This window comes from Phalacrocorax aristotelis, chromosome 1, assembly GCF_949628215.1.
Source record: "Phalacrocorax aristotelis chromosome 1, bGulAri2.1, whole genome shotgun sequence".
NCBI classification, from domain to species: Eukaryota; Metazoa; Chordata; class Aves; order Suliformes; family Phalacrocoracidae; genus Phalacrocorax; species Phalacrocorax aristotelis.
In genome coordinates this window covers 150040615-150060940 of record NC_134276.1, presented here as the reverse complement: position 1 = coordinate 150060940, position 20326 = coordinate 150040615, and the positions used below count along the sequence as shown (strand labels likewise).

Below are 20326 nucleotides of genomic sequence, written 5' to 3'. Positions count from 1 at the left end.
TCTCTCTCTCTTTCTTTCTCTCTCTTTGTTTTTTTTTTTTCTGGTTTTCTTCCCTCTAGTCATGCTTTTCTTGAACTTGCCGTCGTCCTTCTCCTTCTCCCAGGGAAAAAAAAAGGAGGGGGGGAAATGCCTCCTTCTTTTTCACTTGTCATAGCTCGCCCCAAGGCTGTGACTGGTGAAAGCGCACAGAGTCTGGGGTGTGTGTGCTTTTTTTCCCTCCAAAAGGTAGACATGCTTGAGTGTAACTTTCTGACTAACCAGGCTTTTGTTGATACCCTCCATCATGTGAAACGTTACAGAGGTTTGAGCAACCAATACTGTAGAGTGGTAAGAGACTATTTAATATGCCCACGTAACCTCTTTCTTTTCTTATTTTTTCCTCTTCTCTCCCTCTTTCATGCCTTTTTTTGTTTTGGTTTGGTTTTTTGTTTTATTTTATTTTACTTTTTACTTTTTTTCCCTCTTTTCTCCCTTTCCCCCTCTCTCTCCCCCTCCTCTCTCTCTCATTCTTTCTTTCTCTTCCTTTCTCTCTCTCTCTCTTTTCTTGGCTTCCCTGCCACATGCAGCACTATTTCTGTGATGCATGGAATACATTTGACGCCTTGATTGTTGTGGGTAGCATTGTTGATATAGCAATCACCGAGGTGAACGTAAGTAGCTGGCGTCTGTCCATGATCGTGCCTGCTCTAACATTCATTCGTCTTTCCCGGGATCCTTTTTTTTTTCCTCCCCCTTCCTTCTTTCTTTTGAGTTTGTTTTCAGAGTTTTTTTGTTTAGTTTGAAGCTCTCTTTCTTGTTTTGTTTTGTTTTTATTTTGTTTTAATTTTTGGAACGACTTAAAGGACTTTTTGATTGTTGCATCATTTTCTTCCCTTCATAATCCGCCTGGCATGAATTAAACTGTATAGCAGGAAAAGTGATGGAAAATGTGGAGTGTAAGTGAAAAAGCTATTTGTGCCATGGGAAGATGCTAGAGTAGTCCCAGGCCAGCACTTTGGTCTACCCACTGTTATGCTTTGCTTCCCATGGCGGTTCAATTCTCTCCACCCCACAGAGATCTAAAGGTCAGTTCTTTCGAGGTGGAACTGTGGGAACCAAACCAGGAATCCTCCCTGTGCCTCCTCACCCAGGCTTCCTCCAAAAGAAATAAAGACCAAATCATCTCTGTTTAGAGGAACCTGCTCCTAATATTTACTTTCTAATTGGAAAAAAGGTAGATAAAATAAAAACAAAACAGAAAGCCCAAAGAAAAGCGAAGTGCGAGGGGTTCAGTACAGTTTTTTGGGTCTGCAGCCCCATTTGCTCCATCTCACAAATTATACCAGCACAATGGACACTGATTGCCCCACTGGTGCCTGTCTCAGCAGACAGGTGAAGGACTGAATGAGCCATGGAGACTGAAATGAGCAGCTGGCATTCAAGGAATAAATTGCATCAGGCAAACTTTTTCCTCTCTTTTTTTGGAGGTGGACAGATATAGAATTACAGGATAAATAGACAAAGGACAGGCAGGAAGCACACACATTCCCAAAAGAACGACTACAAAGGACCCACTGGGTTTATGAGCATGGACAAAAATGGCACTGCAAATCCAGCTTAGCAAGGCCAGGGAAATAGAAAGATTGAAAGGAAACTGCAATAAATATGTTAATGAAGAGCAAATCAATCATGAATTTGCAAAACGATGTGGCTGTTGAATAAACATTCCAGCTTGGAATTGTTGCGTACTGTAGAGGCAATGCATCGCAAGCAGAAGAGCACAGTTTTCACTTAGTGCTGTGTTTAGGGAAAAATGTAGGCAGCATTTTGAAAAAATCAAAATGCCTTACTTTGAATTTCCCAAACAAAATGTTTTTATATCTTGGTTCTAGTTTAATTTCTGTTCAACTTCATTTTTCAAAATTCTGAAACAGGGACATTTATCGAAGTTGCAATATTTTGATTTAAAATACATGAAGCATTTCATTTTACACTAGTCTCTCTGTCTTTTGAGAGAATGGAAAACAGTTGCTAACTGAAAATGAACTTTTATTTTATATCTCTTAAAATGTCCTACTTTCTGGACACAAAAAATAGTTTGCAACATTTCCCCCAGAATGTTGTAAACTATTTTGGCTACCCTTTTGCTACAGAGATATTAGGGTTGGGCTGATTTTGTAGATGGAAGTTACAATGATCAGCAGGCTGAAGTTGTTAATTTTAAAAAATGGAATGAAAGCCTTTTCTATGCCACACTTGTCACAAGAAAACTAAATGGGGAATTATCTGGCAATAGCCTTCAGATTGTGGAAAAGGTCAGTTCTCATCCATAGAAGCAGAACTGTACATGCTAATTGAGGAAATTAGTACAGCTAACTGGGGATGAATTATGGTAAACATCAACAAGACTTTTCTGACTGATGTACTTGAATCCATAGAAAAGCCTCCAAGCAGAAAGGAGGGAAATCCTTGTGTTTTGATAAATAAATGGAGATCTATCATAGTCAGAAACCCTAAACTGGAGGGAAAATCTAATGGATCCTTTTGAAGAAATTCACAGTAATTTCCTATAAATTAAAGAACTTTTTATGTCATAGTTTAAGACACTTTGATATACATTTCATTAAACTTTAGTCATCTGAGAGGAAGACAGGTAGTCACCCAGGCTTCCTCTTAGAGATAGTGGAGAGAAATGCACACTTCCCCAGGCCAGCTGGTGTCCCCCCATTCATGTCTATGACAGGGGAAATGAATTGCTCTTTGGAGGTGCCCATCCAGTGACTGGGGAGTGTCTAGGTTTGTTTGGTTTGCCTAGACACCCCGCTGTCAGACACTAAATTTAAGCAGGATAAATCGTGTTCATTCTCAGCACGTTGTCGAGAAGGTCACAATGCTGCTAACTGTGCTGTGTTCAGATCTTCAGTCTCCAGGGCTATCCATACCAGCGTGTTTAATTACCACTGACAAAGGTCCCTCTCTTTTCCACTCCCTATCTAAATTCAAGCTCACGTCAGCCAAGGCCCAGGATCCAGTTTTCAGCTGCAGGAGTCTATGAAAAATGAGGGTGTGCCTCTGTCCGAACAGCCATCACCCGTCTTAGTTGAGGAGGCAGCAGGAGTGGCCCTGACTCTTAGTTAGGGTTATGATCAGCATTTCATGATGGTCCCTCTGTTTCCTCTAAAGAATCCTTTCCTTCTATACAGTTTTTACAGATTTTTGCACACGTATTTTTGTTACCTGGCATGTTTAAATCTTCTCTTTTTATCTAGGCAAGTCCTTTGCTACTGGTTTCTAATGTTTGTTACTAAAAACTTGCACAATCTTTTGATGCACTGATAAATGAGCAGCAGCTATGGATGGAGTTTGTTCTGAAATGTTCTGAAATCCCTTTGCACTTATAACCCTTATTGAATAAGAGAATGTTTTGTATGTCGGTTTGTCCTGTCGGATTCCCTTCCTGCTAGCAGCACTTGATACATTACGTCTGTAGCAGATGGGCTTTGGAAGTAGCAGCCTGTCTTGGATGGACAGTTGTCACCTTCCCAAGCAGTGTGAGGCAGTTTATCAGATACAATTCTCCCCTTCTTCTCAGAAGCTTGTTGCTTTCTTGCTGTTTGTGGGTTTAAGCAAACCCTGCCTTGTGTTTCTGTACGCTGTCTTGTCTTGTTCCAAGAGACATGGAGTCTGAAAAAGAAAGAAAAAATAAACCTTAAAATGCCAATAAACGCCACTAATTGGAGATGTTTAGCCTGGTCAGGTGCAGGTAAGATGTTTCTGCCCAACTCCTTAGAAGCTGAAGTGGTATGGTCTTGGAAAGTGCTGCTTTTGGAGCCAAGGGACAGTTTTCATTGTGGTCAGTTAGAGAAGACGGAGAAGCCTGGAACAGGTCAGTTTGATGTGTGGCCATAGATGTGTAAGCCTGACATCTCTGTGAGGCTCACCAGATGTTTGCACTCAGGGGAAGCATGCCCAGCAGGTGCTGAGCTGCAATAGCTGTAGCTGTGGTGGGAACCCTGACTGACAAGATCCACCGTTGGCGTGTAGGTATGCACTTGCATCTATTTGTGTGGTTCCCCATGCTCTGTTTTTTCCTTTTGACAATTATTTTTGTTTCTTGAAAAGGAATTTCCCAGACCAAAACCTTCGTTAAGATATATGTGAGTGTGCATGGGTGGGTCTTTGTGCGTGCATTCCAGTGGTTGTAGTATATGTTCCTGAATGTGTTTGGATGCCTGAGTATGGGCTACAGATCCATGGGAGAGTGTACAGACACAAATCCGTGCGTGGGGGAAAGAGAGTGTGTATGCAAGCATACGTAGTTTATACATATTTGTGTTGCGAATGGTTGTTGATGGAGACACATGGGTTGCTGTGTATGTAACTGAGTCTATGAACATGTTTTCTGAGCCAATGTGGCTATCTTACTGTGCAAGTTTGACCTGCTTATGGGTGGGTGTTTATACCTGAGAGTTTTTTGTATGTAGGCATGTTCATCTGCATGCCTGTGGGTGAGTGTACACTTGCATGTCAAGTTCAGTGTGTTTTTGTTAGCATGGCTGTGCATTCAAAGAGTGAGAAGGCATGTACTCATGAGGTAGGCCCCCAGGTTGCCTTCAGCATTTCTGAGTGCCTTAGGAAGCAATTGCTTAAAACACTTCCATGGTGTGGAGATATGTCAAGTGATAAGACCAGTTGCACTACCTTAGGCCCACTAGCTTACTGCAACTTGGGAACATCTCCCAAGTCCCCCCAACCAGCTCCACAGGCACATGGAGATGTATCTCACACACTGAGTAACTGCAAAGGGCAGGTTAAAATCTGGTGGGTTTGAAAACTTCAGAGTGGCACAGTTTCTACCAAATTCACTTTTAAATTGCTTCACTTCCAAGCTGCTTTTTAAGAGCTTTGCTTCTCAGTTAGTGTTACACAACTAACTTCCTAACCACAAAATAAAGATTTTTTCAAAATTTTATGGAAACGTTCAGTGACCCTATTTTGGGCCACACTCAAGCCACTTCTTAAGTAACTACAGAGGGAGGGGAGGACTTTCCAATCTGCTATTAAAAAAAGAATTTCCAAGGCAGAGACCACATCTCCCATGTATGAACTCTCTTTAAGTGCTAAGACCAAGAATGGCTTTTGGGGAATAAGATGAAAGATTACATAATATACAGGGCCTGGGAGGTAGGACCTGTGGGTTGTCTTCCTTGGACTTTGACTAGATCCCTATACCTCAGCCTCCCCATCAATAAATTGGAGATTGTTATTATTCCCTGCGTTAAGAAAGCACTGCTATCAGTGTTTACAAAACACTTTAAGTTCCTTAAAAGAAACCATTAAGGTGGTAAAAATTTTTACTATCTATTATAATAACAGGAAAGAAAATGTTATAGGAATTGAAAAAAAGCCATCAAATTTGGAATATGTCATCCCTAGGCACAGGCTTGCATTTCCTGCCTTTCTACATCAGCAGACACAGCCTGGAGTCGAGTGCTGTGAAGCTGACTGACAGCCTGCTGTCCCCTCCTCCAGGCAAAGAAAGTTGCTCATTACTATTTGTTGTGCTGTATCAAAGGGGGAAATCAAGTTTGATTTTTGCTCTGTGCTATGGTGACGAAAGTGATGAAAGAAAAACAGTCAGACCCTGAGTCATTGGGAAAGCTGTCAATGCAATATCCTTCCTCTCAGTCTGAAAGAAAAGCCGACACCTCTCTCGTCCATAGGGTCCTTTTCCTTCATCCTTTCCCCTGCCAGTGTCAGACCAAAGATTCCCTGCGGCCAAGCCTTCGTTTGCCACCAAAGAGATGCTCATAGTAGTGCCCACTGAGCTGGATGAGTCCCTGTGGGCAGCTGAGAGGTTGGCCCATCCAGCTGCAGTGGGCAAATGTGCGAGAGTTACAGAAGCGTGTTCAGGAGGGAGCATGTGTGTCTCCAGAGCACCAGCGTAGGTACAGTAGGGACGTCGTGTGCTTGATTCTGTCTGTCTGTCCTGAGAGAATGTCAGGGAGGGAGGGTTTGTACCTATCTGTGAGCCTGTCACTAAGGGCTTCTGCCAGAGCCTCTGAGTGTGTCTGTATATACTTGTGTGTTTGTCAGCCATGTCTGGGAGTGCATGAGGATGACTGAGCAAAACCATCTGGACTGGTATCCCTCCTGCCCGTTCTACTCAGTGGCCATACTAGAGTGCCTGAGTGTGTCTGTGAACACTGCAGGAGGTATAAAGGAGGTGGAGGAGGTCGCCATGACAAGTGTGCAACGTGATACAGCAGATGCGATGAGCCAGCGGGGTGTGCATGGATACGAGAAGAGATCTATTAGGGATAGGGAACTGGTGGCTTGCAGGCTTTTGCAAAATAATGGAATACTTCCCTGCGTAAGTTGCCCTCCTGTTGTAGCAGTACATGTATTTCTAAGAGTGAGTGTTGTGACTGGTCTGAGGGTTGATGGAAACGGTGGGTTTTTTAATGGGCAAAGTGTCAGGAGGAGAAACAGGAACGTGCAACGTTGTGTGTGATCTGATCTATGGTCGCATCTGGAAGGCATAGGAGCTGGATTCTTCAGGAAGTAGCACCCCATGAAGGTTAGAGAAATCCAAAAGCTATACTGCTGTATTCCTTCCCCTAGAAAATGTTGGTCAGGTCTGTTGTGCCCAGGCCTGCTGGGTAATGGTTTTTCACTTGTCTATCAGATATTCAGGAGAGCTGACTGCTTTGTGTCTTGCAGTTCTGAAAAGTTTTCCAAATTCTGGTAGGAAGTCAGCAGAGGGTTGCATCTTGGTTGATTCCTGAGGATGGGTGCAGTAAGGCCAGAGAGATACCAAAGCATTCAGCTCCAAGAGTACTTGGAGACCTGTGCAGTGATTTCTCCTTTAGTCTTTTTTTATTTCTGAAGTAGCTCAGGCTTAAACCAGGCGCATGGGGCCTTTCCCTGCAGTCATCTTGCTTTTGGTGTCAAGAGGCTTCATATGATTTGTCATGGGCTCCTGCTCCCATTCTTTGGAATAGCTGACAGCTTATACTCAAGTCCCCCTCTCACCTTCTCCTGCACTTCTCCCTTTTAACCCACCCCCTGCCTTTCTTCCTTTTCTCCCTTGCTTTCCTCCCCCTCGTCTCCAGCCACACTAAACCTCACAAGTTCATTTTCACCCTCAGTCAATGTGTCTGAAGGCAGAGAACCAGTGGCATAAGTCCTGGAGTCCTTATTCAGGGAGAACTGCCCCAGGGCATTTTGCCTGCGCAAGGACTAGAGGTCGGCCCCGGCGGCACAGTCCTATACACACACCCCCCCCTCAATGGGAGCAAGGATCGGTGGAAGGACGACATACATCTAGCCTGCACCTCAGTTGGGACTGGCATTCATCTCTGTCGCTGCGTCTGTCTGTCTGTCTTTCTGTCTCTGCCTGTCTGGTTCTCTCTGCTTCCATGCCCTTTGCTGCTCAGATTTTGGCCACCAGCTGCCACTGGACACAAATCTTTGCAATTCCTAGAACTTGCAAGTTCATTTACCCAAACCTGCTGGAAGATGCAGAAAATGTCTCCCTCCCTCTCTCCTTCTCCCCCTCTCTCTTTCTCAAATGCCATCTGGGTAGCAGAGGCCTCCAAATTAGGTAGCAAAGGGCTGGAGAAGCACAGTGGCTTCTTTTGACATCTTGTGTTGTCATACCCTTACTGCTGCCATCCTAGAAGTTGTATGTAGTCCTGAGCTATCCCTGTGTGTGTGTATATGTATGTATATACGATTTGTTTTCTTTTTGGAAAAGCTACTGATAAAATTGATGTGGGGGTGGATTTAGTTTGCTTTTTTAAATATCTGGTGGTGTTTTATTGCCAGAATAATTCATGTAACACACCACGGTGGCCCCAGCTTCTCTATGTAGGAAGCCACGTTGAAGCATGGTTGTGAGCTGTAGCAGTGGCAAATGCTAGTAAACAAGTGTTTTATTTTGCCTTTGGTGAACATCAGGAGAGCTGCCTTCAACTCTTCCCCAAATTAGGCTTAGATCAATTTGAATTTGATCAGGTCCCATGCTTAATCAACAACTCTAGTGCATGTATTTTACCGTGTTGGTGAGAAAGAAATATGGTAAGACTATCTGACCACAACCATGTTTGAACAGGGTTCTTTTTATTTTATTTATGTATATTTTTGTCATGAAGATGGGGCTTCTTTTTCTTCTCTTTTGGCTTAAAAATGTTGGTATTCTGAGTGCATTTCCAGAGTTCATAATATGATTTGCCCATTCAAAGAGGTGATTTTGGCAACTGCACAACTGTCTCTGTAAGGAAGTCTACATAAAACATGGGCAAACAGGAATAAAAAAAGTATGTGTTTTTTTGCAGAAAAGGGGATAGTAAATGTAAGTTACTCTTTCCTCAGTTTACCTGAGTAGAGCTGTTACTGATGACTAGCTATGTTAGCATTGTAAGAAGAAAACATGAGGTTCTATGGGCAAAAACACATTGAAAGACTCTCCATAGTACCCATTTTTGAGGAAATACCTAATATTGTGATTTCCACAAAACTACTTTTTATACTTGGCTTCTAACATTATTCCAGGTGCATGGAATAATCAGAACATATTTTAATGCAGGGGGAGATTTAAGAGCAGCATAAAAATAAATTTGCCGTACTGGGTAAATATAGCAAACATGCTAGTCAATTAAAATCTGAGAAACTGAAGATAAAGATTCCAGGAGAACAAATAATTAAAAGCTAGTTGTAAAAGTAGTAAAAAGAAAGTTAGACAGCCCTATAGCTGTAAGACTCCATGCACAAACCTGTCTGGAGTCCTTCTGAGTGAAAATGTTTAGAGCTCTCTTTAAAATGGTGGAGCACAGCATCTCATCAACTGCACTGAGGAGTGCATCATGCTTTTAATTACTGAGGCTTTCACATACCCAAAACCTCATTGGGTTTTAAGGTTTTTAGGGAAGGAGTCCTGAATTCTTATTTGACCGTAAATTATAGTTACAGTAACAATAATAGCTAATAGTAGGGAAAAAAAGTACCACAGGCCTTGTCCTGTGTTGGTTCAATGGTAAAAAAAGTGTGTGGCAAGTACATTTCAGTACAAAGAGCTCTTTAAAAAGCTACGTCCAAATTTTCTGACCAGTATTTAACTTTTCTTGTCATTTTTCTATCACATCACTTTAAAAAAAAAAAAGCTACAATATTCTGGCATCAGCATTTGCAATACAGTTATATTTTATTTTCCTTTTAATGCCAATATGTTTTTCCACAAAGGCAGTTAAAACACTCAAAAGAAAAAATAATAAAAAACGTTAGAACTACCCTAAGCTGGTTATATTTTCCATTGGCTTACTATGCAGGACAAATCATTCCTTTTGCCTAGCAAAATATTATTTTCACTTTCTCTGAACTGTGGTAGAGATTGTATGTTTATATGAGTCCATAAAAAAATCTCTGATTCCTTAGATCATCTCTTAATATATTAATTGCAATTAATGATAGCTCCCCGAGCATCATAAGTTAGATGGTGAAAAAAGTGCTTGGGTGAGTTCAAATCCAGCTCGTTCTGTCATCTAAGGCAATTCTGTGAAGCAGTGAAAAATGTTTTGTGGCATTTAATTCTCCTTTTTTCTAAGACCTACTTTATTTAGAAAGCCCAAGGAATTTTCCAACGTAGCTTTTCTCCACATGCAGATTGCAGTAATAAAGGGTGCACAATCCCCTGTATTTCACTCATCCAGTTTTGCTGTAAAAGCTTCTCTTCTTCCAAATTACAAGAGCTTTTAACATCGGTCCTTCAAGACCTCATTGCGTGCACCCTCTTACTATTATGCAGATTTAGAGATCTGCTAACTGGTTCCAGATTGCACTGCCAGTTGCAATGAAAGCAATAAAGGTGATGGAAGAAAGGAAAACACACACAAGAATTTTACTTGTTTTCCTCTTTAACTTTGTCTTCTCCCTTATCTTCTCATCCCCAGACACTTTCTCCAAATTTTGCTGAAATCTTGGGTAGCAGAGGTCATGTTTCCCATTCCTGGGCGCACTAGGAGTAGCTTTCAGCAAGGCAATAATTAGTTCCCCTCTACCTATTGTATCAGTGATTTTTCCTGTCTGTCTTCAGCCAAGATACCATCAGTCCAGGGGAAAGGCTGCTCCCTGTTGTGAAGGTTTCTATGCCAGGCACTCGGCAGCAGTTCAGCATGGTGATGGTTACCATTTTGCAAACCCAAATGCACAGCCTAACAGGAATTTTTGAGGTTCCCATTAAATAAAGACCTGATTGTGGGGGTTTTTTATTGGTAGGCAAAAGAATTTGGCCTCCCAGCCAGATTTGTATAAACTAATTTTACCCTTTCTAATACAGTCAATATAGCACCCTCATTTAGCTACTGCCCCTCTACCCTCATATGTACCAGCCAGGCAAACATAAGGTGGGGGGTTTTTTTATTTCTCATTGGACAACTGTTTTTAAAATGGCTGTGCTCTTACCTTCCCTCACTGGTCTGTTCTTTGTGGAGACTGTCTAGCACAACATGCCAACAAAATGACTTCTGCTTCATATATCTTCCTAGACTTCTGCTAAATGGGACCCATTCCCAGCTGCATCCAGATGACCTAGCTGTAGAGACTGGATTGCTGCTTAAGGTCAGCTGATGGATAGCCTAAATGTGGCTCTGACCTCAATTGGTTGTAAAATTGACAATGTTGTAGAGTACTGGGACATCCCAGCTGGTCACATCCCGGTTGTTCTCTCAAAATCCACTTTTAAACTCAGAGATACCAGTCAGCAGTGCTGTCTGCTGAGCTTTGTCTGAGTGACTGGGAGAAAATCTGCTTCACCCAAAGCCACATCAAGTGACATCTTTTCTTAAGCTGAACAGACATGAAGGCAAAGATGCCTTAACAGTAAAGAAACACTTGCTAATAGAAAGGCACTAAAACAAATTGGAGTTTAGAGCTAGGGATTTTGAGGCTCAACTGTTTGCCCAGACTTGAACATAGTATGTCACACACAGTGAGCATTACTTATCATCCAAACTATCCATACTATTTTTTTTTAACCAAAGTATCCATCAAATCAATAATCATTTATTCTTGGAAAGAGGTGTAGAGCAAAAATCCATTGCTCAGTAGCATTGTAACAGCTAACTACAGTCTCCATATAACCACCTCTCACATGCTCTGATAATGCCTGTGACTGGCATTTCCAATCCCAGAATGGCTCTCAGGCTTTATTGTATCCCATATGAACATAGAGAAATGTAGTATGACTCCGTAGACTGTTTTATTCTAGGAAACATTCTGCATCAACATTAAATAACTTTCTAATTTAAAAGGCAATGAAAAGACACAGCCTGGGAATTAAACAGTAACTGCTACAAATCTCAAATTAAAATGGTCCATAACAAACTCTCTCTTTGGGCTGCTGGTATCTCTGGCTATCCTCCCTTGAGCAGACATTCATTACCCAAAAGTAAGAGGGGCTGCTAATTTACCTGTATCTACTGCCTTTTGCAGTCTGCAGTTCTGTTGCATTTGGATGAAGGCAGATTGGGTTTTCTCCCATTTTCAATGGCATGTGTAGTTTCTTTCAGTACCTTAAAGCATAAGATGGCTCATTCATCTTCACCCTGTTCCATAGCCTCTGGGCTTGCAGAAGGAAGAATCCTGGCAACGCTGTATGCAGATTCTTTGAGCTGGTAGGATGCCTGCCTGCCTTCCTACCTGGAAAACCCTGCTCATGATCTAGTCTCCATCTGCCTCCATTAGTCCCCAGAAGAGCTATCATACTGAGGAGTGGGTATTTTGCTGCATACCACAGGCCTGTTTCTGACTTTAACACCACCAGTGTAATTCCCCATCAGTTATACAGGAGTTGCAGAGATCCTACTGAAGCTTCCTTCTGGATTCACATGCTCCTGCCAACCACCTCACAGTAAGCCCTTCATAGTGAGCTCCCAGCAAACCTCTTCACAGATGGAGCCCTACAAAGTCCAAAGGTCTCCAGCATCCTTTCTGCCCTAGGCAGGTGAGGCTGCCCAGAGAAACTCCAGTAACACCAATACATAGAGGGCACCAAATTTCAATCGGTTCTTCGTTTTTCCTTCTTCCTTATCCTTTTCCCACACCATTGAATCCTATCAGTTAATTAATAGGTAATTAACAAATAGCTGGAGAAATGGTCAAACACTCAGTGCACTGAAGACAAGCACAGCCATGACAGAAGAAGGACGTGCTTCTGGGATTTTGCTTAATGCCTTAAATTGTCAATCTGCAGGGAAGATGAAGCCAGTAGATGTTACTTACCCTCTCAGTACTAACAACGTATTGCAAGGTGTTAGAGACAAGGAAAGCCTCTGCCTACCTATGGCTCAGGAAATGCATCTTAAAGAACTCTGCTGCCATTATCCTTTCCAAAACAGGCTGTGGGATGGTACAAGAAATAGAAATATCTACACTTTATACAGCACACCACAGCATGTCTTTAAAGTAACTGAGACTGGTATGAATGCTTTGAACAGTCTCTTTCTTCTGTTTCATTTCAAGATCAAAATCAGTGGCATGGTCTTAGTACACAAGAACTTCAGCAGGCCAAGGTGTGTCAGAAACCATCTCTCTACTTACAGCCTTCCAGAGCAGCTGTGTTTTCACAACACTGCTACAGATAAGAAGTGAAGATGATGGATTCATTTGGGTGTTTGGGATAGGTGAACCTGGATACAAAAAGAACTGTCATTTGGAATAAGTCAAAACAAGACATGGGCTGTTGCTCCTTCTGGAAAACTATCCCCACAGATTTCTCTTCCTCTCTTCCTCCATCCCTCCCAGGCAATTAAAAAAAAAAAAAAAAAGACCAATGTAAGAGAGAACATACATCTTAAAGTGGTGGATGAAAAGAAGACCGCCCTTTTCAGCACAGTGACAAATACACTGCTGGATTTGGTGTTTAAAAGCCATATTAATTTTGCCATAGGAAAGGCTGTGAGACACATTGGACAACTTAGGAACAGCAATGAGGAAACCATTGTCATGGATGGTAATAAAGCTGAGGAAAGCTGGATACCTGGGAACACTAAATTTTCATGCTTGCTCTCTCTCTGTCATGCTCAGTGGTCTGGTCTGTTCCCAGGGTCATCCCCCTCAGTCGGCTCAGGCTGGGACAGCCTGATTACCTCCTGTGGGAGCCATTGTCCTGTGGATCAAGAATTGGTCAAGTGAAAAGGCAAGTTAATGAAAAAAGCGCACTCTGTCACAGATGGCCTCTAGCAGAGGTGTTCAAATCAGCAACACCTCTCCTCAGCTGATACTCAAACCAGAAAATCCTTTAAGCCACTCCACCTGTCAAACAAAAGTTAAAGGTCCTGCACACAGGTAGCCTTTCAACATTTATTTTCATGGCTTGTTTTATCTTCAGAGCCTTCCCATCCAGATGTTCTAGGGCTTTTTTTGGCTACCTGTCCCACAAAACACAAATAATCAAACACAGGCAAGCTGCACCTGCCTCTCTGACTCAGACCAGTACTTGTTCCTGAAGATGAGCACTACATCTCTGACAGTCTTTAATATCTGCTTGTTTCTCAGGAGCCGCCCAGGCTTGATTACCATAAGACTTGAACTCATCATTTACCCAGAGCTAATGAGAAGGATTATTAAAGCATCCTGAAAATTAAGAAAAATTTGCATAGACATACTTTACCAATTGTTCTGCTTTTCTGAAAGTCATGAAAAAAAATTGAGCTTTCAGCTGTGTAAAAAGTGACTCTTTCTTTAACTGTCCAGTAATTGTCAATCAAGGGTAATCTGCATAACCAAATTAAAGCAATTGACTTTCCTTATATTTACCTTAAGCACTTGGAACCATAAGATTACTGTCTGACAATTTCATGGTTATATATATGAAATTAATTAATAAGCTATTCAAATTGGTATGATTTGCATATTTGAAGCTAATTAGAAAAGCAAGTCCTAGAATTTCACAATCTTAGAATACATAGGAAATGAAGGAAAAAACTGATAGCTGCAAGACTCATTTGCTTTAAAAGTTACCTTGACCTTATTGCCTGTATTCGAAATAGGCTTTTGTTGCATATGGATATGCTAATATTTCCCCCGAGATCTGAGATCATGTGGAATCTATGTGAAGTGTAAATGCGCATATGTATATTGCATTTGTATGAGCTGGCGTTTTATGTCTATTGACCCACATGAGTTAGTGCAGGCAGAAATGTAATGGTGTAACTTCGTTGCAGGTGTCACATTTTTCCTAATTCCCCTTATTGCACCAAATACAATTTTAATTCCCCAGAGCAAGAGATTTCAGTCTCTTCTGCAGAGATGTCTGTGGATTAGCATATTACATTGCAGTAGAACAACTCAGGGCTTTTTCCAGGGAAGTCAGCAAGGTGTTCACCATTTGCCCCCCGTAAAGGCAGCATCATGCACCTTTAGTCCCTCTCTTCCTGTAAGATGGTGCCTTTTTCTAATAGGCACTAAAAACAAGCCTCAATTTATGAAAACTATCCAAAAAATCTCTGGTGCTTCACCCAGGTTAGTGTTATAGGAAGGTTTGATTTTTTGTTTCACAAAATCTCCTTGTAATTGCAACATGGTTTTCTGTTTTAAAATAGAATAAAAAATAAGAATTGCAAAATTTTCAGCAAAAGGTCATTCCAACAGAAATAATTGAGGAAAATCAAAACATTTGCTTAAGTAAAGTAAAACCAGTTTATTCTAGGATTGATTTTTTTCATAGTTAAATAACATTTCTAATTGAAATGAAAACTTGAAATGTGTGAGAAGAAAAAATGTGAGATTTCAATCTTATATTCCTTAAATGCTTTCTTCAAAATTTACATGTTTCTACAGAGTATTGCACTTTCAGCATCAGTGTTCTTCTAGTGGAAAATATTTTTGTAGAAAAAACTAATTCTGGCTAGTTTTATTCAAAATATTCCCAGAAATTCTCAAAGAACTGCACACTTAAGAGAATAATGCAGTTTGCCTGGCTTTTTTTTTTCCTGCTAATAATTTGATTTCACCGTAAGGTTGTGGGAATTGAGAATTATGCCATCTGCAATCCAGCAGTATTCCCTGTCAGAGAAATAACAGATACATTTCTGCCTGGTCTACATAAAATTTCACAGACTCTGGTGGAAGGTGGATTATCTCTCGAGTTCTTGTGATTAAAACCACACACAGCAGTGGCAGACAGATGACTCTGGAGGGGTTTGTGGTAACTCCCCAGTGTAATGGCAGGCTATTACCTGCCAGCAGCGAGGCCCCGACTTTTTCCAGCTCTCCAGAAAGACTTGTGTTACTCAGACAGCCTCCTGAGGTCACTTCAGACTTTTGACACTACAAACACCAGAAAAAGTCTAGTGGCTTTTCTTTTATCACATCTCCATGGCTCTGATAAATTCTAAATCTCTTTTTTCCCAGTAAATTCTTGTTCTTCTTGAAGCTCATGCACTTGCAGAGCCCATCTCAGCTTGTGTATGACCCACATGTGTGAAAGAACAATCTCCAGAACAGTAGTGCTGTTGGCTTGCAGTTGCCCTATTTGTGCCCTTTATATCCAGTCAAGATGAAGGTGGATAAGCAACTGAAACAGCCCTTCAGTTCTTTCTCACCCCCTGTAGCAACAAAACTAAATCACTGTTGCTTGTCAGGTATCCCTTAATGAAACTGCTTTTAATTCCCCTCAAAATCTTATCTATGTTTGTACAATGAATTAATTTCCCCAGAATGTCTCTTTGCGCCCTTCCTTTTGTTCCAAGAATGTCACGGATGCAGTACGGCTAAAGTAGGCAGGACTCTTGGAGAACCTCTAGATGCAAAGAATTTGAGTTAGAAAAGACTGATATCCTAGAACTGCAAATGAGCTACACAGCACTGCAGCCTCCTCAGGTAAACTCTACAGTGTGATTATCAGAGGCATCATTCCTGCAACAAGTAGAAAAAAGTAGGAAGTGAGCGTCTATCACCCCCTTCCTCATGGGAGAAGGCTAACAGACCAGTGGACAAGTTACAGAATCTTCATGGGTAACTTTTCTTTCTCCAAATGTCAACAACAATCAAGGAAACATCTTAGCATGCTGACATCCATCACCAACAACCAACTACTGCAAGTGGTCTCCTACGGGCTTCATCCACAAGCCATATTTTCCTTAGTGGAGAAATGCTATTATACATTGTCACAAAAGGCAACACAAGCATCTGACTATTTGTTTTCTTGAGAAATATGAAGATACTCTGTCATATCATGGTGCCAAAGTCTCAAACACAAATTTCCTCTCATCTCTTCAAACCTAGGACTCCCAGGCAAAATTAGAAGTCTGTCGTTGTCCTGCAGCATTGACTGAGACAACTCTCACTAACAAAGCAACAATAACACTGTGCATTCGTCTGCTTAAACGTTCTCCAGATCAAGCCAGGCCAAAGTCCTCCACAACATAAAGGTTGGATTCTGTCTTGCCAAAAGAGATTCCTCCCTGTGAATGGAAGAAGTCTTGTTAGAAAGTAAAAAAACTATCAGCAAGGAAGTTTTACTCCTCAAACGTCAGGAAAAAATCCGTTTGGACTTCCTAGCAAAGACTGGATCCCCTGAAAAGGCTGAACACATCATCTTCAGTGTGTCCTGTGGTGTAGAAAAAATTACTACCATCAAGAGTGCTGGTAATGGGAATGCCGCCTGCCTGTACCATCATCTCAGCAGCAGTCAGGGTTCTACAACTACTGAAACATACTTACCCAGCAGTCAAGGAGCCTCCTTGGATATATTGATTAAATAAATGCTCTGCAAATTTCATGGAGCTCCCCTTCAGGCATTTCTAGGTGCTGCTTCTCTGGATAGCCATTATGGTTGTCAGCAAAACAGCCAAAATGCCAGGGACCTCCAACCTCTCAGCATGGTCCTCCATCTCCAGTGTTCCGCAGGGATGAGGTGGGATTGATTTCTCTTCTCAGGATTTTCCTACTGAAACTTTCATTTGAAACTATTTATTAACACACCGTGTTGTTTTCTTCCAAATCTTTATTGATCCAAAATATATTCTAAGCCATGCATATTTCAAGGGGCTTTGATACTACTATGACAGTACAAAGTCTTTAGCCTTTTGGCTCATATTTTTGCTCCTGTCTTTACAGCTTTGACAAGCCAAGTCATCCGTTCTCAGACTTTCAGAATGGATTACATTACAGCACAAACATTGTATGATATTGACTGTTGCATATTGCCCTTCAAACATTGAAACTGGTTATTCTGGAGAGCAAATTTTATCCTCTTCTAGCTTCCAAAGAATTCATGCTATAATCAGGATTTGGAAACCCATAGACACAACCTGTTGAAAACTGTTTCCTTGACTTGATGGCAAGATCAGACACCAAGTTTGATATGTGAGTCAGTATGAAGGTTCAGGAGACTTTGATGCTCCCTGTACCCATCTGGAGGGGGTACATTCTTTGCAAATAGCCACCAGTAAGCCTCACTCCCACCTACCCACGTGGAGCACGGTTAGCAGGAACACAGTACTATCAGTTACCTTATTCAGTCCTGCAGCCTCTGAGATTTTAAGTATTTCTCCATTGAATAAAACTGTCTTCTTTCCCAGAGACCTACTTACCTGGGATCCTGAATTCATGACGGGCATAAGCCGTGCCTTTCACTTTTGTGCCTGTAGGGGCTTTAAGGACGCACACAGTTTAGCAGCAGCCCAAGCAATGTGTCTTGTTTAAAATGTTGGTGCACACTGAACATAGTTAAAATGAGATATATGCATGCAATAATATTCTGAGGAGCTTTTCAGACGTGCTTCAGGGATCACAATCTCCACCCTACTGAATCTTCACTTTGGCTTCTAGAACCTGCTTTTCTGTTTCTTGACTTCTTCTGCTCCTCAGCATTGCTATTAGCTTTTTTAATATGGTGACATCAACAGAAGAGATTAAAAAAAATATAAATGACCCCAGCAGTTTCATTGCACTCATCCCCATTGAGTGTCTTTACACACACACATCCTGCCTCAGATACCTCTCTTTCCATTCTTAGCCTGCAGGTTCTCCTCTACATCACTCTTAATATGCCCCCAGACTTGTTTGTGATTTACACTTCAGGTTCCTTTTCTCTACGATGGAAATTGCGCAGAGCATCATGTCTTGACTGATATCACTCTTACTGTTGTTGCCCTTTCTCATTCAGTTACGTGAGTGCTACTTGTGCCCCAAATGACATGAGCAGGGTAGAATACTTGACGTGCTTTGCAGGTTAGACCACATGCAGGGGAAAAGATGACTACAAGTAAAACAGAATACAGCCAAAGCTGCCTTCCGTTAAGTGGCGTAGCTTCTCCAAACGCTCTTTGAAAGACGTTAAACAGATGAGGATTTGCTTTTATACATTGTTCTCAGATTTGTAGAAACGAAATCCTGTCCATTTCAGATGGGCATTAGACACTGGCTTTAATTCCAAGTACCTATCACCATGCCTCCACTACTGTGAACTGATGTGCCTACTACATTCTCAGGTGCCGGGTGCCTGTCCTTGTCCTAAAATTGGCATACCCACATCACCTGCAAGGTTGAAGATTCTCAGAAAATCTAGCAATAGCTGTCTCAGCTTTATAGTAAGGAATGACCACATTTGAAAGACCCAGTAACGGGTTCTCAGATATCTGTGCTCAGGTCTATGCAGTGGCTTTTTGGCACAGGTGGAAAATGGTAGGATTTGGCTCATCTCTGAAGCATTTGTGGACACCAGAAAATGTATTCAGCAACCTGCAGCTGGGAGTTGGTTTACCCCTCATATACTCATGCACAGAATACTTTATGCACAAGCATATCAGGAACTTCAGACCACAGTGCTAGAGTTTGTACAGATACAACTTGCCAGGGTTAACAGAAACTTCCCTGTGCTGCTTTTGAGCCTTTACTCTAAGTAGAGACATAATTTGCTGCATATTTGACCCCATCTTAAAACACAGGCCAGTTAGCTCAGGGAATGAGAGAGGAGTAAATCAGCCTCTACTTACTTTCTTAGCAGTGCCAAAGATACTCAGAACCTTTGGTTTCTAGTTTTTCAACATGATGTCAGCTCCTCTGAGTTGAGCATCTCAGACCAACGGTGCCTTATATATTCATATCCTTTTATACAGGTTTTTTTTTTTAACTGTTACATTACTATTGTCTGCTCTTCCTGATTAAATACTAACAATATCAAAATGAAAATTAAGGTATAATATTCCACAGTAACTTACAAGGTTTCGTCATCCAGTCAGTCACAGATGCACCAACACTGTCCACCCGGAAGGATGGAGGATCCTGAAAGGTGCTGAAAATTTTGGGGCTTCCTTCAGTTAGTTTGAAGGGGCTTTGTACCTTATACCAGAATGCAGGAACTAGCAGAATAGAAAAGATGATTGTTAGAAAAGATGATTTGCAAAACTAGAAAGAGGAAGGGGGATGGGACAGAGAAACTCTTTGCTGGAAAGGAGATGTTTGCCCAGCAACACAAAATCAAAATCTATGCCTGTCTGTAAGAGGTGTCTCTATGGGCACCGCTTCTTTATTTGGTATTCAAGCCAACTTTTGCCTGTGCGTGATCTGAAAACACAAGAGCAAACATGTGAGAGAGGAGGATAAAAGCAACGAAAAACTGACACTACCAAAGCAATGAGTTAACCCAAAAGACTATTTTATGACTAGGCGTACCTTGGGTTTTTAATTGTTCTCATTTGCCTATATCACCAAATAGGCTGTGCATCCAAACAATGGATTTTATTTAGGTAATGCAATGCCAGTTTGGTTACTGCAGTGTCCTTGGAGAGCAGGAGCACACTGCAGGAATCTCCACGGCACTAGAGGTGAATTCTGTCGTTGGCAGAAATAGAAATTCATCAGTTTCAGCTTTGCTAATGTAGTCACAGGAAGTAATGACAGACATATGGCATATGGGGCATATGGTAGAGGTTAGGCCTGAAGGATTATGTTACTATTGAACTGAATAAAGCTGGCTTTATTTAATTTTCAATTCTGCTTCTTACACCTACGGGTATTTGCAGCCTTGGGTGTTTTTTAGAATTGCTCTCAGTATTGGAAATGGCCCCAGAAGTTAATCAAGGAATACCAAGGAGAGTGTTTGCAGCAACTAGACTCTTCCAGGCATGTCCAGGGCTCAGCTCAGCCCAGCTCAGTCTCCAAGGTCACATCCATTGGGTCCCTGGATCTTTGCTGGGAGGTGGTTGAAGGTACAGCAAGATAACCAGCTTTACCAATCCACTTTGCACAGCTGGTGGGGGGTGTTGTAGGGTTGCAAAGAGCTAATTAGACTGTCCCAACCCATAGTATTAGTAACAACGTTACCACCACAACTGTCTGTAAG

General features: G+C 41.6%; 1 protein-coding gene across 1 annotated transcript in view; it reads left to right on the top strand.

Annotated features, from left to right (window-relative positions):
* The window catches only part of CACNA1C (calcium voltage-gated channel subunit alpha1 C), a 488252-nt gene that overhangs the window by 434740 nt on the left and 33186 nt on the right, over positions 1 to 20326 (top strand). Inside the window, exon 32 of the mRNA XM_075115730.1 lies at positions 567 to 650. Within this exon, the coding sequence (XP_074971831.1) occupies positions 567 to 650 (84 nt within the window). The remainder of the gene's footprint in view (positions 1 to 566; positions 651 to 20326) is intronic.